Here is a 27,010-nt window from a genome sequence, read left to right as displayed (position 1 = left end):
GGGGTTTGCGCGAAAGCTCTCTGTTCTGCATCCGGGATCGATCTTACAGGCATTTTTCGAACGCGATTAAACGAACACGCGAAGAATTGTCGCGTCTTTGTCGGTCAGTCGCTCGGCCTTTCGTAACGATGCCTCGACAACGCCGCAGACTCTATTGTATTCTGATGCTATTCTCTGCATATTGCGTTGTTTTTGACAGAGAACCCACTTTAGAATTGTTTAGCATTCGGCGGTTATCGTCGGTATTCTGTGAGATTGTGAGGACGAAAATGCGTTGCTTCTTTCGCCCGGTTATCCGCTAATCTTTATTAAATTATTTATAACGTTTGCCCATCTCTCTCTCTCTCTCTCTCTCGTATTTTATATATATATATATATATATATATATATATATATATTATTGTCTCTGTATTAAATAATTCTTGGACATATACAAAAGTGTCTTTTCCAATTTCTCTGGTGAAAACGATAATAAATATAGCGTGTTTGTATCATCGAGGTGATATAATAGCTCGTGTAACGTCATATCTCGAGGTTCTTCTCTTTGGTTCTTCAAGCTTGATGGAATTTGCAGGGATAATATAGAGTCAAAATTTCGACTCGAGGGGAGCGGGACAAGCGGAGGGGAGCTCCGCTAGACGGCTAGAAGCTCTTAAGAAGCCATGTCGTTGTCGCGCGCGCGATAAGAAAGCGTTCAATCGGGCGGTTGAAAGCCGACGATTTCTTCGCGGTTTATCTAGGATCATGCCGGCGCTACTTTATATTATCAGACGACACGTAAGAAGCGTAGTGAAGTCCCGTTCATTGGATTAAGCGTCGGAAGGCCGTTCCAGAAGCGGCGTTTTACTTCGCCATTAGCGCCGGCGGGCAGCTTTACGGCTTCTCGTCGGGCATTAATTAAAGCGGGGTTAGGGGTTCGCTCTGGTAGCTCGTGCTCGCCGTTGAGAGCCCGGAGGACATTCAATGATTTGCTAATTGACAGCTTTTTTACCGACCGATTGGTGAGCATAGACCGAACCAGCGTTAATGTAATGCTGTGTAACATTCAGCCGTCCTGTGCCGTGTGCGAACGCGCATAACGCATCGAGTAATTTTATCCTATACGCTTTCCAAATATGTACGGAAGAAGATTAATTGCAAGAAATTATCGCAGATACGCGCACATGTGACGAGATCGTCACGAGAATCGGGACGTGCAAATGTGACAAATGCACATAGGACATACATAGGACACGGAGAAAGAGGGAGGAGAGAGACACGTATGCGACGCATAATAACGAATTAATCATCCGACCGAATGGAGTGATATGAAGAAAAACGACCCGACAATGTAGAAATTCTCGCTCACACGCGTACGGCCACTAATGATGGTCGAAGAAGGGCTGTTTTTATCATCCCTCCATCATGCCCGGCCGTATATTATTCGGATCCGACGAAATTCGGATCCGCCGTCGCGCTTATTACGCCGCGCGGCGCGCACAAGCGGAATTGTAAATCATCCCGTCGCGGACACACGCAGCGCGTCGATAAACATAAAAAATTCGCGATAGAGTGCCAATTGTCGCATCATTGCGTCTTTTGTTGACCGACTGCCCCTCTTCCCCGTCTCTCTCTCTCTCTCTCTCTCTCTCTCTCTCTCTCTCTCTCTCTCTGCAGCGTTCGCTTGTTTTTTCGTCATCGTGTATCTTCGAGCGACCGCGACGCCGATAAATTCTCTTCCCTTGCTCGGACATCGATCCGGCTTTTCGTGTGACGGGCGGCCGCGCGGAGATTGACCGACGACGACGAGGCGTCGAGACGCTCGTCATTCATTTCGAAAATATTCAACCGTAAATATTAACACGACATGCGCAATACACGCTGGGGATCGTGGCGGCGGCGATGCGTACGCGTGACGCATTCGATTTTTCGTCGGACCGCGATACTTCATTCGATTACGCCGACAGCGCGAGCCAAGCGTGCTCGCAGAGGTATCCCGTGAGCGCAGTTCTTGATTTTCATTGCCGATCCCTCGACGCTCAGTGCGGAACCTAGAAAGAAAAAGAGAAAAGAAATGTCAGAACGAGGAGAAAAGGAGAAGCGAGCTGGAGTCGGATTTCCGCGAAACTCTTGTCGAACGTTAAACCAGCGCGATATTTTCACGTTATTATTTCAACGACAATCATAACGGACGAATGGATATGTGTCTCTTCCTCCCCCCTGTCCCTCTCTCTCTCTCTCTCTCTCTCTCTCTCTCTCGGAATCATCGTTCCATTTTAACGACCAACGTACACCGCGACATTAAAAAAGTGCGGATACTTCGGCGAAGTGAAAGAAACAGCGAGTCCGGGTTCCGCCGAGTTTACTGGCTCTCTAGGGCCAGATTATGGAAATAGCAAAAGACAAAGGGCCGGGGATCGACGTCGTAAGGACGTAAAACAGCGAAGACCGCTGTACGCGGAAAGAATTAACGAGCGTGTAGCGGCTGTATCCGTAAGCTTCTACGTGCTGGTAACGGCACTTTTACGTTTCCTTCATATAACCGCGGCCCTCCATAATCGTAAAGAAGGGCGGGCGGAATTACCTGTCCGATATATACATGGAAGGGCTATGTCGCGTAATAGCGCGCGATTTTATCGTGTGTCCCGATGACGCTTGGACGAAGGAACGAACGGTCGTCGAGACTGCGCCATCGACGGCGAGTGAATGATTTCTCTCTAAACTCTCTAAACGGACTAGAAATTGTGCGATCGCTGTAAGCGTTGCGCTCGTGCGAAAAATGAAATGCTTCCGCGCGGAAATTGCTCGTCTCTCTCCGAGAGAGATTTACTTTCCGTCGATTGTATCACTCCCAAAAATTGCTATCACGTCTCCATCGTGGCTTGCAAACAGGGATACGCGTGTCGGTCTGTTCCAGCATCGAAATCCGAACTGCCGTCGAAAAACAGCTGGCTTCCAATATCGCCGTGTCGTCGGCGAACACGCAGGATTTGCGATCCTATTTTATTTATTTTTTCCTCTTTCTCCCGCTCGATAGTTGCAACAAATGAGACGTCACGTATTTTGCCGGGCGCGCCGTGACTGTGCAATAAATTCAATGACAACGGCGAGAGATATCGTTCCATTTCTTTCCTCCTTTTTTTCTCTCTTTTTTTTCGAGGTTTTATTTACCAACAAAATTGCACGAAAATACATTTCAAGCGCGGCCCCGAATTGCCGGCCCCCGTCGAAACTTATCGAAATATTTCGACGATCGAAATATTCGCGATATAAAGTCGGCCGTGTGCCGGAATCCCGGCAGCTGCTTATCAAACGCTTATTAAATGCTCTTCGTACGTGCCTTTTGCACGAATTAATTAATCGGATATTAAATTTGATGCGCTTCGTGGGCTCGAAGAGCGGAATAACGGTGCATTTTCCGTAGCTACCCCTGCCGTCGCTTTCGAACTCTCGTCGGGCCAGCCGTTCTCGCGGATTTTGGCAAAGATACACATCGATAGAACCATCTCTCTCTCTCTCTTTCTCTCTCTCTCTCTCTCTCTCTCTCTCTCTCCTCTCTCTCCTTGTCTCCCTCTTCTTGCCTCTGATCCCTCCTCTCAACATAGTTGCAAATTTCGTCGACGACACGATGCATATCCGCAGAGAATCTCCGACGTCTTTCTAGATTCTAATTACTATCTCCCCCGCCGCGCGCATTTGCGTCAATTAAAGCCGTTCGTCTCCTCCACACGCCGCGTTTCACATTGCATAACATCCATTTGAGATGAAACGAGCGTATCTCGGATTAATCGACGGGGCGGTTCGTCAAGCGAAAGAGCGGGAGAGAGCGAGCCACTCTCGGCGTCTTTTATCGCGTGGCTATCCCCATTGACGAAAGTTCGATTATTATCACTCGTGAAGTGATTATTAAATTGTCTGCAATGTCGACATACATGCCGGTCAAGTTTGATAATTAAGAAGCGACGAGGGCGAGAGAGAGAGAGAGAGAGAGAGAGAGAGAGAGAAGAGATCGTAAAGTGGGACGTAACCGGACGAGGTCGTTAATGATTGAAGCCGGGTGGTCCGAAAGGAGAAGGCTCCCGTCTCGATCCCGAAGAACAATTCATTGTTTGCCCACGTAGCACGTAACGCCACGGAGGCGTGGCCGGGCGCGTCTATTAATTATTGCCGGCGACGCGTGTTTATAATTAAGAGGTCGTATCGGCCGGCAGTCGCGAGCGCCGCCCGCCTAAATGGTTTTCCGCAAGAAAGTTCGCCGACACCCTGCGGCGGTTTTTCGTCGTGTTCCATAGGCGTCGCATCGAATAGGACAGCCTTCGCGAGACGCTGTCGTGAAACAAAGAATTCGCAGCCGCGAATTTTCGACAGCCGAGGCGGCTGTCTCGCAGACGCTGTCGCTGCTGCGACGTTAATTTAATTACAACGCGCGCGCGCGCGACAAAGTTGTCACGCGATACTGCGGAATAATTTCGCACGATTAGGCAATTTTGGGCAAAGGTGAAATATCGCGCGTATTCCTGAGCCGCCTTCGCGCGGCAGCGAGAGAGGGCGTCTTCGCGACGCGTTGAATTTACAAGACGGCGCGCGTCTGTTCCTCCTTCTCCTCCTCCTCCTCCCCCTCTTCCTCCTCTGTTCCTCCTTCTTCGCCCCTTCCCGCCTCCTCCCTCGCCGTGACATAATTTTATTTACTACGAGACATCTATGAAATTTAATCAACGTGCAGAGCTATTTCGTGCTTACAAAAGATTTTAACGGCGACGTCTCGCAATACGGAACGTAATTAAATTCGTTTCGCGTGAAATTAGCCGGGAGGCGTCGTCAGGAGAGACGACGAAAGGCGAGTCGCCGGCAGATGTAATCAACGCGAAAATATGCCCGCGTAAACCCGGCGGTGGCCGAGAAGCGACGTGTAACGCGGAAAAATTGCTCCGAAGCGATCATATCGCCGCGACGTCCCTCGCGATTAACTCCGCCGAATGCACGAGAATCGACGAGCCGGTCGAAGTCGAGCAACGTCGAGGCTTTCTTACAATAAATGTTTGTTCCAAGTTTCGTCGGGGGAGTCGACAATAGCCGACGAGGGAATTACGATGTTGAGCGATAAGCGGCAGCTAGAAGTAGGTGGAAGAGTTTAATACGAGCTTCCATTCGCCGCTCACACGTCGCTGTCGATATAATCCCCTTAGCTATTAAATCGACTTAGTACTTAGCGCGTGCTCGTAACTCGAGCTTCCGCGGGGAAACGCGTATCCTCCGTATCCCGGGCGGTTTAAGCCCAAGTCGCCGCAAGTACGCGCGCGTTTGCTCCTTTTATTAACGATAAATCACGGAGACTTTTCGAAGACGAAGAACGTATGGCAGCCGCAATAAAATGTATCGCGCCGTTCCGCTCTCCACCATTGTGCGATTTATTTCCGCGGGATCCTATTCTCCTCCCCTCCTCCCGCACACTCACTCACTCACTCACTCACTCACTCACTCTCTCTCTCTCTCTCTCTCTCTCTCCCTCTCTCTCTCTCTGCAACTTCTAAGCGCGTCAACGTCGTCCTTTCAACGTGCATTTCGTGTTTCCCATTCTCATCGTGTTCTCCTTTTATTCACTTTTTTTTCTCCTCGTGTTTCTCGTGGGACGCTAAAAAATCACACTGCACTTTTCTTTATTACGGAGTTACATCAGGTACAAATTTCTCCCTCAGCAAATCAGCGAAAGCGGTTGCCGAGTAAACGAAAGTAGCAACGGAGAACTCGTAATTAGCGGATTCAATTACCGCAAAAAGCAATTTCGTTAATAACAAAGAGAAGCACTTGCGGCGGTCTGCAGAGCGCGCGAAGTGACGGACGCTATTCGAGTCTGTCGCGCTGATTAAAAATCTGCGGCGAAGGGGCGGCGGTTTCTTTCCACAAGTGGGGGACGTTGAATGTTTATCAGGGCGAGACCGCGCGCGCTCTCGGGGCGATATGAAATTTCGTCGTGTTGGTTATTGTATTGTCGGGAGAGCTGTGTGAGAATCGGCGCGAGGAAGCTCATCGGGAAACTCGTCTAAGCGGAATCGATAATCGAGACGCGGCAAGAATTCAGCCGCGTCAACGGCGAGCGCGGACGACCTTGCGATATCGAACGAGGCGCGTGCTAATGGATTTTGCTCGAATCGACGCGCGCTCCGACGCGGCGCAGACGTTTCACAGGTCGTTTCAGGTGTCTCTCGCGCGTTACCGTCGCCGATTCTTCGCGCGGCGGAAGCTCTTTCTCCCCTGCACAATGGCGCGGCCCTCCTGTATTATTTCACCGGGGCGTACCTTCGATCTTGTTACCTCCCAAGTGCCATCGAGAGAGAACTCTCTTGCTTTAATAATATCTTTGTTCTTGAGAGAGCATTCTTGAGAACGGGACAAGCGGCCGCGCGCCGTTGTCGCGTCTCTCATAGGCTCGTAATTTATTTCATGACGGAAGAATGGTACTCCGCTTAAGATGATCCCTTTAAACGCCTCGAAGGGCGCCTTTCTGCCCGCGCGTCCAACGGTAGCTCTTCTCCCACCTCCCTCCTCCTCTCCCCGGTAGCAACGGTAGCGCGGTCTTATCCGCGCGTCTCTCTTTTCTTGCCGTATCCCATCCGGCCCTTAAGCCGGATTTACGAGCGTCGCGCGTCTCTCTCGCGGAAGAGACGCGCGCGGGACGCTTCGCCGATCCGGTGCGCGCGCGCGCGCGCGACAAATCATCTCTGACGAGAGATCTCTTTCTATTCCCGACTCGGAATTGGATTATCGTCCCTCTCGCGTGCGCGCCGCGCCGTCGCGCTCGCGTGCTCTCCGATGTAATTACGTCGCTTCGTAAATTCACGCGTAAATAAATGACCGCGTAATTACCGGATAATGACTCGCGGCCGTCCCGCGTACGCGTGCCAAACGAGCTGCGATTATCGCTCGTTACGTTAGCGATTAGTCGTCGTTACGAAAACGCAATCAATTTCTCCGAGTTCTGTCGACGCGCGCGCGATCGGTCGAGCGACTTTATCAGCCGGTCGTCCTCTGCCGCGTCGTCGCGCGATTATCAGCTGGGAGGGGGCAGAGACGGATGTTGATTCCTGGTTAATCTGAAGGGTGAAAATAATTACGGCAGACGAAGGAGAACGGGGCCAAATGGGGAGCGGACGGAAGGAGAGAAAGAGAGCTCGGTATTTGGATCCCTCCCTGAGATATTTCGCAGCTCTCTGCCGTCTAATTACACATAGCCGGCGCCCGTGCTCATAATCTTCCGTGAATTTCCGGCGTCTGCCACGCCGCTTTAATTAACCGACCAACGCACCCCCGGCGAGACGTGAATTTTCCGCGCGATGTTGTTTCTACTTAGCCGTTGAATTTTCATGTGCGCGCTAATCGCGCCTCATTCCCCGATTAACTAGTCCGTCGCTGTTTGCATGATCGAGCCGAGCCGAGACACGCGAGTATCCGCTCGGGAGTTCCCGCCAGGGGCGCGCGTCGTTGGTTGCCGAAAAAGTCCTCGTGTTCGACATTCCCGGACGGGGGCGGGGGGGAGGGGGAGGGGGATTGATAAAGAGAAATCGAATCGAGAGGTCGTGATCGTACAGTCGCACGTCCGCGTGAAACGTGCTCGCGAAAAGTGCTGCGGGTGCGACTGTGCGATCGCTGCGCTCTTTTCATTCCGCATGAAAGAGCGGTAGAAAAAGGAAACAAAGACGAGAGGAGAGACAAAGAGAGGGGAAGAAAGCGCGTCGATTATCCTATCCTATTGAGGCAGGAGCGGCGACATACACACACACACACACACAAGGGGGCGTTAAATAAAGATAAAGAACGCAATGCAAATAAGGGCGGCGCATTTAAGCGCGCGGCGACGGCCACGGGGCGAAGTCGATCGGAAACGAGAAAACTTTTCGCTATTGTTGGTCTACGTATTCCGCCCCCGCGCTTGTCGAAAGTTACGGATGCGCCGAATTGCCCGGGGAGAGTTTGCGATTAAGTTCGATCCGCGGGCATCTATCCGCCGCGGTGGATCATTACGAGGCGTAGCCGGTTTGCCGATTGCATTTGCATGCTCGAGCTCGGTGCTCCGATATTAATTGGACAAACGCGGCGCGTCCGCGATATTAATTTTATGCAACGCGACGTCAAAAGGACCGGACATATCCGTCCCGGTCAGGAACGCGAGAGCCTTCTCGATTCTTACAGTTAGCGTGTCTCTGAATGCCCGCTCCGGAGACTTCCGTTGAGATTCACAATTGCATCTTTCTTTCTCGTTTTCCCCGTCTCTTTCTCCCTTTCCCTCGATATTGTATTAACGCGACTACGACGGTGATTCATGAGGAATTATTCAATTCAAGCTGGTCACGCGTCTCTCCGCAGCCTTTGTCAAAAACGAGACTGGATGACTCGCTGACGTGCATAATGGGGCGCCGCCGTTAAAGGGGAGCTGTCAGCGATACGCGTGTTGCCGTGCCGCGAAAGAAACGGTGCCGCTTTAGAGAGAGAGAGAGAGAGAGAGAGAGAGAAGAGAGAGAGAGAGAGAGAGACGCGTAAATATTAGTTCAGTCGCCCTCTTCTTTGTGTGCGCGGACTCTCTCTCGCGCGGATGCGTAAAGATACACGCAAAGGCGCGAGTTCTTGGTCTTCCGGCACGCCTGTGTAAACGCGCGATTCGGGAATCCTCCTGCATACTTCTCCCCTCTTTTACCCTTTTTTCAAGTCTTCCTGCATGATTAGCAGCTTCGATGTGTGACGAGAGATAAAGTGAAGATTTTAGTTATAGATAGGAGCGCATCTCTCACGCCTTCCCCCGGGGAAAAATCTGGATTTGTAATTCCGTCCTCCGACCTTCGCAAGGAGAGAGAGAGAGAGAGAGAGAGAGAGAGAGAGAGAGAGAGAGAGAGAGAGAGAGAGAGAGAGAGAGAGAGCCGGTGCTCAGCAGCCAGCGAGAGCAGGTCCACTTAGGGCGAAAAATATTTCTTCGCGCAGCAGCGGAGCGCGCGCGCTCGTCGAGTGCATATTTCATTATCATAACGCTCCGTATAACACACTTTAAGAGCGCCGTAGCGGCGCAAAAGCGAAAGCCCGGCGCTGAAAAATGTGTCGCGCGCCGCACGATATTTTCCTATCGCGCCGTCCCGCGATCCCCATCAATTCCCCGCCACGTACGCACGCACGCACGCACGCACGCACGCACGCACGCACGCACGCACGCACGCATCGATCGTTGCCGCGTCTATCTCGCGCGAAGATGAAATTCCGAAAGTGAGACAATTAATCTCGCTGCGACCCGACGCCCGGCGGACAGAGAAATTTGATATTAAAAAGTAGTTGTGTTCACACAGGAGGGACGCGCGCGCGCATCGATTTCCATAAATTCCGCGGCGTGTACATCGAATGCGCATCGCAACAAAACGTTCGCGGCGTACACGGGGCACGTTCCGACGTTCCTCCGCGTGACGCCTATATTGCTGTCATAAATCTAACAAGGCAGCTCGACATTAACCCGCCGCCTATACTTCCGACACCGGCCGACCTCCGCGTCCGATAAAACAGCCGTTCGCATACACTCCCCCTCGTATCATTTACGCCGATTTAATGAACCGCGTCGGAGTTACGAGCGAAACGTACCGCCAACTATCGGCGAAGATCGCGCGCGCCTCTGGGAAAAGCCAATTAGCGATAGATTCGCGAGCCTTTGTTTCCCACGCTGAATGGTCGAGTCGTCGTAGCGCGCTTCCGTCCGGCGCGAGGCCCCTTGGATCCCGTCCAAAATCACGCTACTCGTCTCTCTCTCTCTCTCTCTCTCTCTCTCGCCTCTCTGCCGGCCCGCGTCGCGCGCGATTTACGTCGCGTCGCAACGTTTCATCGGGTTTCAATATTATTACGACTCTGCGCGACCGAGAGATACTCGTCTCGTGACGTGTCTGCCACTCGTTAACGCGGCCATCGCGATATTCGACTTTGCGATTCGGGGACTCGACTGCTTGACATGCAGCTTACCGGATCCCAAGAGCGTTATCGGTTACAGTTATCGTCCTGCGAGAAACACGCGCTTGCGTTGCGGCGTTAACGGCCGGAAGGAGCGCGCGAAGATTTTGACGGTGGGATCGAGTATGTTTGCCGATGTAAAAATCTGCGATAAAAGCGAGCGGTTCGGCGGGCGAGCGAGCGAGAACATAACCGAAAATATTGTTCCTATCGATTTGATAAACTCCCTCGCGGCGCGACGAGTGGAGCGTGCGCCGGCGCAGAGAGGAGAAAAGAGAGGAGAAATATTCCGGCCGGATTTTTTCCCGTCTCCTCGCGCTTCTCGTCTCGTTTAACGGGGAATACGTCGGCGACGGAGATTCCTCGTCGTTGGACTTTGCACAAAAGCGAATGTAGGTTATTTCTTTTGCGTCTCTTAATTGACGAAGCCGTCGTCACACGTATATCACAGCGGTGTGCATCGCGGTCGTTTGACGGGAAAACAGCGGAGAGCCATCGCCCTTCGTTTTCCCGGCGATTTCCCGAAGCGAGCGAGCGAGCGAACGGTCGCCCATCGAGTTTCGAGTAATAAATCGCGGCGTGTTGCGCCCGCGACTCGTCGGCCAGCAGAGTGGAAAATTGCACCGCGTTTCGCGTGTTTACCACGCGACAACATTTCTTGCTTTTAATATTCAATAAACATTCGTAGCTCCGCCGTCGTCAGATATTTCCGCGTGACTTCCACAAGGACGCGCGCGTTTACCGAGCGTGTCTTCCGAGTCGACGGAATTTCGACGTGCGGCGATACGTGTCGGAATTTCGCGCAGCCTCTGCGAGGCCTTTAATCATCGCCAGTCTCTCGCCTATCTCGTTCACGCGCACGCCGGCGATTAACGATCGAGCGATAACGAAAACGATATCTCGACAAGACTTCTCCCGTTCGGCGACGAGCGACGGCAGGCAGGCAGGCAGGCGGCAGTCCGCGCGCGATTTAAACTTTCGACTTATTGTCCGACATTACGCGGGACACGGTGCGCACAATTGTCGCGTCTACGGGCCCGAAGACAATGCTCCGCACACAATGAAGTCGCGTCAAACATATGCCGTCCCAACGAACGCGAAATAGGTCTGCTCGAGAGGCCGACTGTTATATTCGCGCGAGTTACAGCGCGACGTTCTGCGGCATCGCGAGTCGCATCGCGTTCCCTCCGGCGCAACTGCGCCATATTTCTGCAGCGCGTTAAATCGAAGCATTCTCTTCGGATGAAAACGCTACTTCAATTTTATCGACTAGCGCTCGCTGACATTACCAGTTTGCAATTTTCGATTAATACATGACGCGGTAGACGACGTGACCGTAGAAGGCGCGTTTCCGTCATCTTTCTTCAAGTTTCACCATTCACCGACACTGCAAGCTTTCTGTTTTCTTGTTACAGAGTCACGACAGCTGGCAGGGACACGATAGCGACCAGGTGAGCCCTCGAGGATGCTTGCAAAACGCTTGCGAAAGTACAATTTGCATTAACACTCGCGGCCGCTTCTCCTTCCCGAGGATCCCCCTCCGCCGCACTCTTTCTTTCGTGCGCGCGCCCCGCTCCCTATCGCCCCGCCGCATCGCTTCTTTCGGCCAAAGCACGCTGACTCTCTGTGAGATCCTTTCGCAATTTGCATGTTGATGTGCTGCTTTCGCGCAGAACTGCTCCGCTCGGAGTTTCGTTCTCGCTCACCGTCCGCTCTCGGCGCGACGCGAGGCGAAATTTTCCGGGGCGTCGCGACGGAATCGACGGAATACAAATCGCACGCTCGATATGGCGCGCTAATCTTCCCCCGCGATTCCTCCAGGTCTCCGCGAACCCGAGCGCGTTCGCGTGTAATGTATTAACCATTCGCCCGGAATATTTAATATTGACATGCGCACGAGCCGAGTGCGGCGCGGAGAGATAAAACTCGCGGTCATTCGTTTTCGTGTTGAATCGAACGGAAATCACATGGAAATCGTATCACAATCGCACGCTGAATCATGAGCACAGTGTTTCTCGTAGATTCTAGCCGCGTATTCAGACAACGAACATGCGCGTGCAAATTAGCAGTGAATTACCGATAACTCAAGCCGAGAAATCGCTGAAATTCCGTTGGCTGGGAAATCTACGCGTTTCATCCGAACATGCGCGTTGACAGTCTCCCTCGACTAAATCGCGACTCTCGGACAACGAGGGCGGAAAATACGCGAGTTACTTTTCCCCCGAGCCGTCGGCGTGCAACTTCGCGACCCGCGATTAGCTGTCGAGCAGACGGCACTCCCATCGGCCGGCCTGTAAACGATTCAGCAAACGCTCGCACTGATAGAAATATATAGTTGAATTAACTATAATCTCACTATACTTTATAGTTCATTTTGGCGTCAACCATATTTTTATACTTCATGGAACCTGCAAAATATAATAGAATAAACAATAAACATATATATAATCAATGATTGTTTTAAATAATTGTTCAGTTACTTCTACCACGTATATGGTAATTTCTCATTCACAAATCTAATGAGATTTAATATTCGTATAGTTACAACTCTGTCATCATTTAGCGAATATTCTCGTAATATTGACTATATAAAAGAATTACTTTACCTACCATTTTATATTTGTATCCATACGATAATTTTAGTTTAACTTACTATAATTCTTAGTAAAAATATTATATGCTTGGTTATACTGTGCTTATATCGTAATTATTACCGATTATGGTAATACTTACTATAAATATGATATTTCGGACCTCAATTTAGTTACTATATCATTATAATTACAAATATCATATACTTTTCTCTCAGTGCGCTCGAATAATCAACGAGCGACGAGGACGCGCGAAGCGTCCTCCTGGTCGAGGTCGGGCTGACGAGAGAGGCGCGCGCGAGTTGGTAGAATGAGGTGTTTAGCAGCGGAGGAGTCAGCAGGAGAAGCGATTTGCATGACAGTGATGCATGTGTGATCTGTAGCGGTTCTCGTCCCTGCTTCCGCGGTTACGACGCGCGCTCCGTCGCGTTATTAAGGACGCGCAGCTGTTTAACGACGTTACGGTCACGGGATCGAGCGTGGCGCAACTTGCGAAAATATTTGCACGATCGAGGCGCGGTCTGCGAGTGAACTTCGCTTCGGGACCGATCATCGATTCTCGATCGTTGCTGTGCGCGTCGACAGCCGCAGCTGCCGCTGACTTTCCCCTCTCCCTCTTCGGCTGTCCCGAGGAAGCGTGGATGGCAGAATCGGAACGCGCGGCGGATTGCGAGAGCGCGTTGCGCTTCGTCCTCATTTTTAGCGTGATACGCTATGTTATTGTCGATACGATATGTTATTGTCTCTGCTTCTATTATTTTTTTTTTTTTTCGTCATGGTACGCCTCTGAGCGGCAGAGCTAATCGCCAGAGCGCATCGCTCTGAGAAACGAGTGAGGCTGCTCTCTGATAATAATTCAGTGTAGTCAAAACACCGGATCTACCTTGACACTCCGTGCCTTTGCAATTGCTATTGCTGGAATCGCTGCACGACGAGTATGTCGCTGATTGAGGTCGTCGCGGGAGGTTCTTCAGACTCCGGGAAGAACTCGCGAGATTTAGGCTTTAGACTGATCAACTCGAAACGAGACTCGTACACGAGGATTCGCGTCAGACTCCGTCCAGTCTGATTCGCAGATTCGAGGAAACGGAAAGTTGTGTACGCAGGTTCGCGATATAATATTTCTGATGCTGATGTTTCTCTGCGAGAAACTCTTGCGCGGGCTTAACAAGACTCGCATCGCGCACTCGCGGGATTGATGAAAGAGATCAACTAATCGGAATTAATTACCGATTTAATCGGGAAAGCTCTATAATTGCGGAAACTGGACGAGCCGCGGAGGGGGGAGGGGGGGGGAGAAACGAGAACAGCGCGGAGCGGAATCTGCCTCGTTGCGCGGTCTGAAATAAATTCTGTCGGCGCCCGACGGTCAAGTACGATTACAAAAGACGACGAAGCACAGACACGGCCGTCGCATGAAAATATAATACAAGAGGAAGATATAATACGAGAGAGAAAAACAGGGAGCGAAAGAGAAGGATTCTGCCTGGGGCGGATGAAAATTTCACACGTTACCATTTCACACGACCGTTACCCCGACGGAATCCGCGCGGCCGCCAGATATCACCTCGCGAAGCGACGCGACGAAAAACCGAGTCTCGCGCTGCGGACGAGTTCTCGAGTACTGCGGGCACTCCCGCCGGTGAAGCTTGTTGTTTTTTTCTCTCTCCAACCTCTCTTCCAATCCCCAAAGAGAGAGAGAGAGAGAGAGAGAGAGAGTGCTTCGGCCGGCCGCCTTCTTGTTTCGAATACCCACGATACGTCATCCAGTGCGTGCGCGCGCGGTCGGGCTTCCCCGCGAGATTCTATTCTCTTTCCGCGCGACGGGCACAAAGCGCGTCGTTCCTTTGTCCTTTGTTGTCGCGGCATCGACTTTATCTCACCCCGATTCCCCCTTGCTCTAAACCCACCGCCCCCTCACTCTCTGTCTCTCTCTTCGCGACTCTCCAACTTCTTCCCTTCTTCGGCTCTACGTATCCCTCCACTTTGTAAGGAGTCTCTCTCTCTCCCTCTCCCCCTCCCCCCTCTCTCTCTCTCTCTCTCTCTCTGTGTGTGTGTGTGTGTATGTGAAAGGGTGTGCAAACTCCACTGGGCGAGTCTCTCGATCTTACCGCGGACGAGACTCTTCGCGGCTTCTCCCTCGCTACTCTCAAGGGCGATGGGCGACTGTAGTAGTAACCACAGGCGAGGAGAAGCATCCCGACGAATCTTGCGCGAATAGCAATTCGATTCGACTAACGGGATTCCGGATTTGTCTATTTACGCTCGTCGGATGCTTGCTTTCAGTCGGGGAGTAGTTCCGTGCGAAACGGCGTCGTTTCGGCCGCTTGAAAAACGCCGCTCGCGCATTATTTCCACGGCGCGTGATCGTGTTGGGTTAGGTTATGGGCTACACTAACATCCTCAGCTTGACGGTGGTTCTCTCTTCTTCTTCTTCTTCTTCTTCTTCTTTCTCTCCCTCTTGTTTTGTCGTTTCTCTTCTTCTGTCTCTCTCTCTCTCTCTCTCTCTCTCTCTCTCGCTTTCGTCTCCGCTCTTCTTCAATCCGCCGTCGCGCGTCGTTCCCGACGACGACGACGACGACGACGAGCGGTGGCCGCGTTACGAAGAGGGGTGGTCGGGCCGTATGTCGCCTTGAGCTTCTGTTCTGGTTTTCTTTTTTGTTCTCATTATCAGGACCGCCGCGAGGGATGCCGGGACCATTGGGACCAGGCGGAGTGCACGAATCTCCACAAAAAGCAAAAGAGAACGGGACACCGGCCGCAGCACGCGCGCTAATTACGACGCCGCGGTCTCCCCAGAGACGCGATAGTCTTGTTTGAGGAAATAAACGACAAGCAAAGCGATACCCCGTGACTCTTGCCACATTGTGCAGCCCCTCCTTTCTTTTCCGTCACTTTGACGCCAACGTTTTCCTCCCCATGCTCCCGTTCGTCGGTGTCAACCTCCTCCTCTCTCTCTCGTCACCGTCGGAAATATCGCGCGCGCGCGCGCGAAGAGAAGTGGAAGTAATTTTTGCAAATTCACGCGCTGCTGCCGGAAACGCGTGTCGAAACGCGCGCAGTCAATGAGCTTGTTCGCGTCTCTCGTTGCGTTTTTATTTTGACCGTAATCACCTTTGTCGGATTATGGCTCGATGCGTTTTATCGCCTTTCGCTCTTGTTTCGATTTCCTTTTTTTCGCTTTACACACCGTTGCAAGCTTCTCCGGCGATATTCATTCACGTAACGCGCGATATTTGCCGGCGAGTCGAGAAAAATCGATATATTTGGACGCTCGCGCTTTTCCGGTCGCTGATCGTAATCGCGCTGATCTAAATCGCCTCTAATTGCTCCCGGTGCAAAGCGCATTAATTAAATGTTAATATCAGCAAGTGTAGCCGCGACGGCGTGGCCGTATTAGCGAGGGTACCGTCGCATTTCGAGCGTGGTGCATAAATAACGCATGCACATCGTCGCGTTAAATGATAAACGGCGCGATTTCAACGGTGCGACGCGCCGATTGTCGATCCACCTTGCGTAATTGTGCGCGAGCCGCGCTTGATCGAATTCGCGAATTTCAATTCGATCCGATCGCGCAGCGATATTACTTCCCGGCCTGACGTTGCTTCTTCGTCGCCCGTCAGAAAAATGGATCCTCGCTGTTTTATCAGCCGAGCGTGCACGAATAGATCGTAGATCCTTATAGGTGTCACCTGTGGTCTCACTCGACAACGTTGTCTGCCCTTCGCGCGCGATATATCGATCTCGATCGGAGACGTGACAATCCGAAGCAACTGTAACGATGAGACACTTGAACTCCTGGATTGGACAAGGCCGAATTTATTTTAATTCTATCGCAAATTTGTAGTTTCGACAGAAAGCTGAAGCTCGCAAGTAGAACACATCGTTGAGAGCGAAGTGATTTAGAGACAAGTGTTATGCAAATTGAAATAAAAGCGAGACATTAATCACTCCGTGATTAACGTCGTTAACGCTCCATCGTTATGAAAATACAAATGGCTTCGATTGACAGCATAAACCTGCCTACAAATATCGGCTGGTGCTCCTCATTATCGCGATCGAGCGCGACTCAGAGTACATAAATTCGATGTCGTCCTCGGAAATACTTGCGGTGCGTTCTTTCCCTCTCTTCCCCCTCTCCTTCCACGTTCGACGAAGAGAAAAAAAGAGGAAGATAGCCGCGGAAACGTTCTAACTTGCGGCAGATTTTCGAGGCAATTTCGCGCAGCTACGATATGAAATTCGGTCAGAGGTCACCGGACAACCCTTTCACCTTAATTGGCCGGACACAACGGCGGTGTCCTCAATTTCACGTCATCCGCTACAACGTTGGTCCGTTCGCTCGCGCTCCTGAATTTCCCGTGACGCGAAATTTCCGCGAAGATCCGCCTCAAAGGGCCGCTCGGGCGAGGCGGTCCTTACACAAGCGCGCGCGACTCGTTTCGGTGCATCGACGCAACGCTGGCGGTGTTCGCTTCTCTCCACGATCGAGCGGCGAGTTCCGCCCGTACCGGAATGCAAATTACAATCCGAATTAAGCGCTCCATTGTTCCACGATGCGTTGCCGCCGCCGCCACACCGTTACACTGGCCTCCTCTAAGTTTCGCGTAAGTTGGGACAAACCGGATTATTGCCGGCGCGACGCTGCACCGTGCGCGGTAAATGCCCGCAAATTGTTTCTAACCGGTGTCGAGAGAGAGAGAGAGAGAGAGAGAGGGAGAGGGAGAGAGAGACGCGCTTCCCGTATTTCTTTGGCCTGTTACGTCGTCGGGGTGAGTTCTCTCCCGTGCAATTACAGAATGGAAATCGGCCGAGCTCGACGAGGAGAGCTCGCGTCGCGATGCGTTCGTGATCGCATTTTCGCTTCTCTTCGGATCTCCGCCGCTCGTTCGCGAGAGATATGACGCGCCTGGCCGAGAGCTCGCTAGATTCGAGTGCCCTGTGACCCTGGTAAAAAACTGGTTCCCGCTGTTAATGACAGCATCGGCTGCCGGTGCGAGTCTCACCGGGCACATCGGTCATTTTCTCTCCCGTTTCTCTCCCGTTTCGGAAGAATCGGGAATCAGCAAGTCAAATTCTTATCACGCTCGTTGCATCACGCGTCGATGCACTCCCCCTGTCCGCACTTCTCCGTTCCGCCACGATGAAAGTGTTTTTAGGCGTTTAAGTAGGTCGCGATTCTTGCACCGACGGCTTCTTGGCGGATTTTTTCGAAGATAGTCACAAACGTGAGTGTATGTGTGTGTATGTGTGTGTGTGTGTGTGTGTGTGCCTTGTTGCAAAACGTTACATTCGGCGCAAAATTGCGCCGTGTTGTTTCGATTCGTTCGTCGTGAAACTGAAATATGCGAGATATAGCACGATTCGAGCAAGCACGAGGCGTCGGTAAAAAGCGCAATAAGACGAGTGATAATTTTTCGCTCAATCAGATAAGAGCTGCAACCGATACAGTCGTGCCGTCGCAGCCGTGCAACGTGGCGGCACGGCGCGTTCGCTCGGTCGCTCGCTCGCTCGCTCGCTCGCTCTCTCGCGAGTAACGAGAAAAAGGAAATTCCGGAGCAGCGGACTTTATAACAACTGACAGCGGAACGCGGAATCCAGCGGCAGTGCGCGATCGTAGGAATTTCGCGCGTTGAATCGCGCGTGCGACGAAAGAGAGAAGAAAACGCGTAAAAAGGAAAAGGTCGCGATTCCCGCGAAGCAGCGTCGACGTCTGAAACTGAAGCGTGGAACGTCCCGTCTCCGTCGGCCGCTCTCACACGATCGACCTCGCACGAACCTGAAGTCACGGTCTACGTTTTCAGCATGGTTTATAGCTCTTTCGATTGCCGGCTCTCTCGCGTACGAGCACACGACGGACTAAATCGCCAGGAACGCAGGTGCACGCGGTCTCGCCCTTTGAAGAGAGCGTGGCTTCTCGCGTTTCCTCGCGGGAAAATCGAGTCGAGCCGTAGCCGAGCCTCGAAATCGCCAAGTAGCCGCAAAGCGCGACGCTGATCTTTCGAAAAAGATTTATCGTTCTGGAGATCAGGAGATTGCTCCCCTTTTTTGCATTCGGTTCGGTCCGAGGAGAGACTATCAGACACGATGTTGGATAAGCATTGATTGCAACGTCGCACGTTTAATCCTCGCAGCTAATATCCTTAATGAGCGCAGGTAGCAGAGAATAAAAGACCCCGTCCGTACATTTTGAAGAATTTCTTCATCAGTAGACATCTGAGGAGTAACAGGGAGGCTGTAAGGAAAGAGACACTAAAAGAGAGAATTAATGCGCAAATGTAACTGCGACAAGAAACCAGCACATGCGTGTATTATATAAGAAAAAGAAAACAAGTCTCTGGAGGTTCTCTGAGTCATCCACATGATTCCGCCCACATTTATCGCTCAATGCACCGCCTCGTGTGGCAGATTCGCAGTCATTCGATCCAATTTGGATCCCATGCCTGCGAGTACAAATTGCAAACGACTCAATCTTACTAAATAAGATATACGATACATCTGTCGGGTCGGTCTTAATTATAATTTAGCTGCAACTATCGAAGGATTCTGAGTTTATTTCCCAGTCTCCGAGAGCGAGCCACGTCAAATCGTCTCTCGAGGCGATCGCGCGAAACGTCCGCGCCGCTCGAAGAGAAATCAATCTCGAGAAAGAGAGAGAGGGAGAGAGAGAGAGGGAGAGAGAGAGAGAGAGAGAGAGAGAGAGACCGCCTCCGAGGACAACTCATTCTTCCTTGAGACGCGCGCTCCTCGCGATTCCGGTTCTCTCGAAACCGCGCAACCTCCCACTCTCACACGGGGCGCGAAAGCGACTGGCGGCGGCCCTGCGGTTAAACCGTAGCCGCGGTTCGCGGTCGTGCGGCTTCGTGCGACTTCGCCGGCGCTCGGCTCTCCGCGCACTCCGCGTACACACAGCTAACTTCAAGCCGCCGGTCGGCCGATGACGTCAGCTACGAAGAGGCCCGTCCACCGCGGCCAGCTCTCGGGTACGCGTCCGTGAGCGTTACACGAGTCCGCAACCTTCCTCCGTACCGAAAATCATCCAGAGACGTGTGTCAGTCGCGTCGCGCCCGTGTAGCCGATTACGAGTGTGCCGCTGTGAATTACGAGTGCGCGCGCGCGCGTTCGACAGTGACGTGAAACCGCTCGCTCGCATCGGTCGCCACGACCAATAGCTCCGCTATTGGAGGCTCCACCGAGCCGAGAGACAGAAAGAAAGAAAGAAGGGAAGGAAGGACGTACGGACAAAGAGAGCGAGCGAGAGAGACGGAGCGAGGAGGAGAGTGAGTGAGAGCCGAACGAAAACGGACAAGAGCGTCCGTAGTGACCTAACCTTCACCGACCGGCGACTATCTTCCCGCGATACACGCTCGGCGCACTGCGTCGCCACGTAGTCGTCAGTCTGTGAGCGCTCGCAATTTCTCTCGGTAGTTTCCCACGCGTCTGCTGGAGCACACCTCTCGGTGTGCACGAGACGGGACGCGATCGTACGGACGCGAGCGAAGGTGGAACGGAGACAGAGAGAGAGAGAGAGAGAGAGAGAGAGAGAGAGAGAGAGAGAGAGAGAGCGAGAGAGAGAAAGGAAGCTGGACGAGAGGAGCGAGGGACGTGGAGTGGTATGGCGGAACGGGAAACGCGCGATCTGTTTACGCGCCGCGGCTCCGCGATCTGACAGTCTTTTTTCGCCCGTGAACCGCGCGTTTACGCCAGTGTGTCGCATCGCGCGAGTCGTACGAGTCGCGGAACGCCGCGAAGCTTCGGAGCACGACGCCGAGACGGTGTAGCAACCTGTTTACAGTGCCCGCGCCTCCGCTCGTGTGTGCGTGTGCAGGTGTGTGCAGGTGTGAGTGAGTGAGTGAGAGAGTGTGTGTGTGTGTGTGTGTGTGTGTGCGTGTGCGTGCATACGGTGCGCGCGTGTTCGCCGCTGTGGAATGCGAGGCTCGCATGTGCAGGGACGGCTCGACGCTCGGTGATCGTCGTGACACCGGGCACCTTCTCCGCTCGATGTCGAGGGCTACGAAGGGAAAGAGAATCTCAGGTAGAGCGACACGTCGACGGTGATTTTGCGGAAGACACGCGGACGATTTAGTTTCCCTCGGTGGTAAATCTCAACGCATTCTTTCGCGTCTCGCTCCGGTGCCCCGGGAGGAAATTCGCCCGGCTTGTGCGGTTGATACTTGATCAGTTTCGGCCGAAACATTCACTCGACTCCGTCCACCACACACACGATCCCGAGGCATGTCCCTTTGTGCCTCTGTGCTAAAGTCGAAAATCCAACTCGCGGGCGCGATATTACGGCGCCCTTAAGTTGGTTATATCGCGTTAACGGGCGAATTAGCGTCAGTCGTTGCCGCGCTAACGTAAAAATAGCTCGAGTGTAAATTACGCGGACGGGGTGCATAATGTACGCTGATAAAGTTCGTAATTGTCGCTTTCCGGCGCATTATACTCCGTAAGCGACGAATTGAGATGAATTCTACGTAATTTTCTATCCTCTCTAGGCGCGGCGTACTTCGGGTGAAATTCCTTCCTTAGGGCATACCCTGCATGAGATAGCGCGTTTATTTCAAGAGGAAAATTACACCTCTCTCGAAAGGGATGAAAGGAATGTTGAAGTTGCATCATCCTGGCTAAAAGAAGGGGACCCTCCGTGTAAGAGAGTCCCTTCTATATTTCTTTATTTCTTTGTATCTGGACTTTCCTCAAATGGCCCCGAAAATTAACCTCCACCTCTGACTACAATTTCATTCGCGCGAGCCGCCTACTCGTGTATTCGGTGTTCTTCTTCCGTGTTCAACTTGCATTTTTCTCATTATCTTATCCCCCGAAGAAAGAAGGATCGCTTCATTTTCCTCAGGTAAAGCTAGTCAGACGCCTCCAATCGGACACGCTCCGTTATATCCAAACAGATAAAATTTTACGACCGTCGAATCATCGCGCGCGCGTCTTCGTCAAATTTTAACGAGACATTTTCACAAGAACCGAAAACATGCTGGAAGAATAGAGAGAGAGAGAGAGAGAGAGAGAGATTGTTTCACGGCGAAGAGACAGAAATGTAGAGCGTGCAGGGCGTGAAATCGAAAGACCCCGCCGCGGCTTTAATCTTCTGGAATTTCGACCCGCGTCAGCGTAATCTCCCCTTTTTCTCTTCCTGAACGCGCGCGTTTCGAAACGCGCATTCTTTCGAAACGTCTTCACGGGAAAATCGTTCCGTTTAGGAGAGGGGAATCAGCTCATTAAGGTCCGCTTTAGTCGAGAGTAATTTACGGTCGCGTGTGCGCGCCGAGCTCTGCGGTCGTACGCGCGACTCCTCCGCGCGCAACCGCGACGCGTTCCCGAACGCGGCGCGTTGCGTCGTGGGAAACGCGCGCGTGGGACACGTCCACGTGGAAATCGACGCCGGGCTTTTCCTATGCGCGACGGCCCGCACGAGGAGCGGGCGCGTTCCCTCCGCCTGCCGTGCGCCAGAACGAGACGGATAGACAACCTGTTTACGATATCCAGCGCGCGCGCGCGCGCGCGTACGGCCACGCGCGTACGCGACCGTCATGTACGCGGTGTCCGGGAATTACCGTTAGAACGAAGGGGACCTCCGTTGGGAGTTGCGCGCGAGGAAACCCGATCGCCCGACATTAAATCGCCACGCTCGCACGATCTCGCGCGATTAGCGCGCCGCGCGAACGTTGTTCGCGACGAAGACGCGCGTCGAGTTTCATTCGCTCGCTCGCGCTCGTTCGTTTTCCTCCTCCGATACGTTCTTTGCTCTCGTCGCGCACGAGAGACAATTATTCGTCTCTCCTTCGTATCCCTCGTCCTCTGTCTCTCTTTGATTTGTCCGCTGAGGATAAGATCGTCGACAACGGATATCGCGGTCTGAAACATGCAGCTTGCGTCTTGCGGCTCTTGCGAGACGCGGTCTCGCGGTACGGTAATTTTCTCGTGAGAGACGAAAATATCCCACGAGAGCGAGCGTGACAGTGAAAAACGCGTTGCGCAACCCAGCAGCGGCCGCGCGCTGGCGATCTAACCGACAATTTATCGCCGATAACGCGTAAGTAGCAGCTGTCTGACGCACCGCGGGCATGCCGGAAATTTTTCCGCTTCAGCGCGACCGCGCGCGCGCGCGCGCGAATGGCGGCGCGAAACGTGACGTGAATTGTAAGCACCGCCGCCGACGCCGCGCGCGACGATAAGGACGAGATTTAAATAGCTGGACTTTCAGCGCGTTCGCGCGAGAGCGCTAACTGGCGACAGTCCCTCGGCCGCGGTTGCGGATACGCTCGAGGAGAAAACTCGTCGGTCGACTTGAGTGCCCTCGCGGAGGAATGGCTTCATTTGAGCGGCCGTCACCTTCTCAGGAATAAGTATCGAATTTTCGCCCAGGCAACTCGGCTCCGGCCGCCTGAAATCTCACCTCGCCGCGCCGTCGGGCGGGAAACGCGTCGATGACTATTCGTGGCGCGAATTCACTTTCACTGATCGATCGCTCCGGGCGTTGCAGTCGACTCGCGGTCGAATCGCGGAGAGTGCATTCTCTTTTAACGAGACGTCGTCCACTGACCTTTACTCGCGCGCCTCGCAAAAATCGGATTGTTCCCGTCTCCCGCGAGATCTTTTTCACACATCTCGCGGCGTTCTCGCGCGAGCTATTTTATTCACCGTTAAATTAACGCCGAGACTATAAAGTCACGCGCTATTTGCTTCAATGAAATTCGCGAATTAAAGATTCTCGCTTGTCGAAAGTCGATGATTAAATTCACCATTGAATTCGTGGACGGGCGTGTCCGCATCTAAAGGGGGAGGATATAAAATTGTAATTATCGGCCTCATATATAAGTCTCGCTCGCGGCGCGATCGATCGCTTTGGCATATTTATTCGCGTGTTTCGCGATATGTTTTGTGCCCTGATAAATATTTCAGAGCACATTCGCGCTCTCCGTTTTATTTACGCGACGCTGTAATCGACCTCGCGCCGCGCCGCCGCGACTCGTTCAGCGTGAAGCGTAGTAAAACAATTTCACGTGTGCTATTCGGGTTAATTCATCGGAGCGGAGCGATCCGTCGTCCCTGAGATTTATCAATTGGGTCACTCTTTCGACGCGGCGTGAGCAGCGCGACACGCAGGTGCGTAGGGCGTGTTTTTTTTTTTCCTTCGCTTATCGCGCGCCGGGAGACCCTCCCGCTTGAGATCGTGCCCCGTAGAAGAGAGAGGAAGAGACAGAGAGAGAGAGAGAGAGGGGAGAAAGAGAGAGAGAGAGAGAGAGAATTACACGCTCGCCGAATTTATTCGCGCACAATCCGGCCGTGTTATGCTGTCGATGTCGTAGAACGATCCGATAAGCCGCGTCGCTGCTGGTTACTTTCAAGCTCAACATGAAGTTAGGATAAACGATGGACTCGTGTACGGTCGAGGAATTGCGCCAACAGAAATGAACAGTCGAAACCGAAAGCGCGGATCCTCCGTCTCTCCTCGACTGTCCTCTTTTGGTCCTTCGAGAGCCGCGACACGACGGAGACTGTACACCCACCTGCGGGACGACGCTTTGAGGGACTCGCTTTGCGCTGAAAGACGAGTAGAGATAGTATCGCGTGTACCGTTTCGCCGTGCGCACCGCCGTTGCTCGCGCTACGAAGGGCCGCCGTGGTGCTTTCAGCAGAGATCCCCGCGGTATTCTAAAAATAAATAAACGAGACCCGCGATCGCGCGCCGGCAAACCGGGACGACGGGGTGTCAAAGCGAGAGTCGCGGGTGTAGCGGAGGAAATTCCGGAAGATGACGGTCGTAGGGCTCTTTCCCTCATCGCCGTGTCGCTTCTGCCTCTTCTCGCGTTGGCGAGTTCGCGATTAGTCGGGCAGCGAGACGCGCGCGCGACTGAAGGTCGCACGTGTCGCACAACAATTGGACGAATGCAACTTCAGCGAGTCCTTCTTCCCCGCGGCTAGCTGGAGCCGTTGCGGGCTGAGCGGACGTTAGAATTATGCGCGTTCGTAAATCGCGGCGAGCCGAATCGGCATAAATATTCCGCGTGTCCTCCGCGCGCGCGCGCCTAACCACAGGCATTATTTACAACGTCGATTCTACTTCCTCGTGTGCCTTGTGCTGTGCAGTTCTGTGCGTTTTGTAAGACGGGCAAAAGAGAGGGAGAGAGAGAGAGAGAGAGAGAGAGAGAGAGAGAGAGAGAGAGAGAGAGAGAGAAAGTATGATGTGCCTCGGTGCGATCTGAGCGACGGCAATAATTGGATTGATATCGCATCACTCTCGGCGGAGCCGCTGCTATAGCAGAACAGTAGGATGACCACCAGAAGGAAGAAGAAGTCGCAAGACGGCTTTCTGAAGAAGGTCTCGAGCCTATTTAATCTCGACACGGTGAGTCACTCTCTATTGAACCGAACTTTCACGTCTCTGTCGACGGTGACTTTTCGCGATCCCGACGCAACGTCGAGCGCGATTTGTCATCGCCGAAAATATCTCTCGCGGCCGACTTTTGTCGGTGGTGAAGTGGTTTAAAAAAAAAAAAAAAAAAAAGAAACAAGAAAAGAGCTCACTCGTACTCACGACGAGAGAACACGTATTTCTAATGTATTGTTGTTCATTCATTCAGTCGTCGATATAGAAGACCAAGAATTCAAGCGAACTCGATCGCGCGCGAAATGAGATTCCTGCAATCTCTGGCTGCTTTGTGCGCGATGCGATGGAGATGGTTGGTAATAGCAATGTGTCGGAAACCATATCTCCGTACGCTACAATGTGCCGGAGCCCGCGTATTATTTTTTCTCCTCCTCTTTATCGTAGATTCTTTAGACCGAGGCTGATTTCGAAATACCGCGGCCTCGTGTCCGCCGTTCTTCTTGCGGGCTTCGACTTGAGGCTTCTTTCGAAAGCGCCCGCCACGCGCGTAAGCAGAAGTTGCGTTAGACGCACTATTCTTGGCAACATGACCGCACCTGGTTGCGTAACCTTCCCCTGAAAATTGTATCGACCGCTTGAGGATTCTTGTCCCTTCGAACCGAGACTCATCGGCGAGATAGCAATCTAGGAGCATACATACGTTTTGGAAAAGTAGAGCGTGCGAAAGGCGCCTTAATTTTGAGGCGATTTTGAGGTTTTCCAACACGAGAGAAGCGACAAAGGAGTATCCATTACCGTTCTCACACACATCTGTGCGGCGATTGTTTGATTCACAGGAACAATAGCTCGTAAAACAGAGGTGTGTGCCAATTGTGCGTTATTGAACACTGAGTTAATTAGTCGCGGGAATTGAATTGAATGGCAAAGACGGTTCTCTCTCGGCCCGTGTGGATACATCGTGAACCGAACGATCTCGCGTCATACGCCGTCGTATACGAGTCGTGAATAGTTCAAAACCTCGCGTGTTTTCGAGCCGGGCAGAGCGATATAACCCAACGAATCCCACCGGGATAAAATCGGGTGGATCGAGACGAAACGAAACGTACTAACGCGAATTAGCTGGGCAGATATTTGCATGCTCGTTAACATCGCGCGCGCGTTGCGTTCTTCTCGGTCGAAATGCAAAAGTGGAATTTGTCGCGTGTCGCATTGAATGTTGGTACGTTGAATTTATATTAATTCAGTCCGCGCATATTGTCTGCACCCGGCGGGGACAGAGAAATCATATCATTTCGCCTTATTACTTTTCTATTCATACGCATCTCGCGTATGTAAGAGCTAAAATATTAGGCAGAAAAAGTTTTCATTCTATCTTCCCGACGGTTGACGAATAGAAGCAATTTATTACATTTTCCCCGGGAACACCGTTTCCCGCGGAGCGCGAAACGTCACGGAAAAGTCCCTGCGGACGGCGGAAAAGCAGAGAGATTCGAGCGCGCTAAAAGGAAAAACAGCCCGCAAAAACAGGCGGTGGAGGAAGAGGAGGAGGAGGAGGAGGAGGAGGTGGTGGAAAACGCCGTCGCGACCAACTTCGAGACGCGAGCGAGGAAAATCGCTGAACCATTTTTCTCGCTGGCTTCACGACCGGCTTCATACGATAAGAGCGCGTCGAATAGCTCCGCAAAGACGCCGGAGTGAGATTCGTGGCAGGGGCCCGAGGGGCGGTGCGAGGGTGCGCGGAAATAAAAGGAGAACCGCGGAACATAAACAAGATCGCGGAAACACCTGTCGACTTTTTCGCAGTTAAGGAGAGCGGCTTCGACGGGGAAAGGAGCGCGGTTGCTTTTCTCTTATCTGCGACAGTCGCGTCGCGCCGGTATAGCCATTAATAGTGTTTGCTGAATCGGATACCACCACCACCACCACCACCACCACCACCACCACCACCACTGAATCAAGGTTCACCCCCGATACTAGCGGTCCTCGCGACACTCGTCGTCGTGTGAGAACGAGTCTTCGCTAAAGTGTCGTTAATTTCTGCCGCGCGCACACAGACGAGCGTCTTCCGGTCTGCGCCTTCGTGAGACGCCCAAGAATTTGTTATTCTTCGGAAAATTCGCGA

At 52.5% G+C, this 27,010-nt stretch overlaps 1 protein-coding gene across 8 annotated transcripts in view; it reads left to right on the top strand.

The window, feature by feature from the left end:
* dlg1 (MAGUK family member discs large 1) overlaps window positions 1-27,010 on the top strand; it is a 284,519-nt gene that overhangs the window by 133,465 nt on the left and 124,044 nt on the right. For all 8 annotated transcript variants that reach the window (XM_025297971.1, XM_011153800.2, XM_011153806.2 and 5 more), the window contains one exon: window positions 11,367-11,402. In XM_025297971.1, the coding sequence (XP_025153756.1) occupies window positions 11,367-11,402 (36 nt within the window). The remainder of the gene's footprint in view (window positions 1-11,366; window positions 11,403-27,010) is intronic.

This window comes from Harpegnathos saltator, unplaced genomic scaffold (genome assembly GCF_003227715.2).
Source record: "Harpegnathos saltator strain DR-91 unplaced genomic scaffold, Hsal_v8.6 scaffold20, whole genome shotgun sequence".
Classification (NCBI taxonomy): Eukaryota; Metazoa; Arthropoda; class Insecta; order Hymenoptera; family Formicidae; genus Harpegnathos; species Harpegnathos saltator.
The sequence above is the reverse complement of the archived record's forward strand: the minus strand, read 5'-3'. Positions and strand labels throughout refer to the sequence as shown.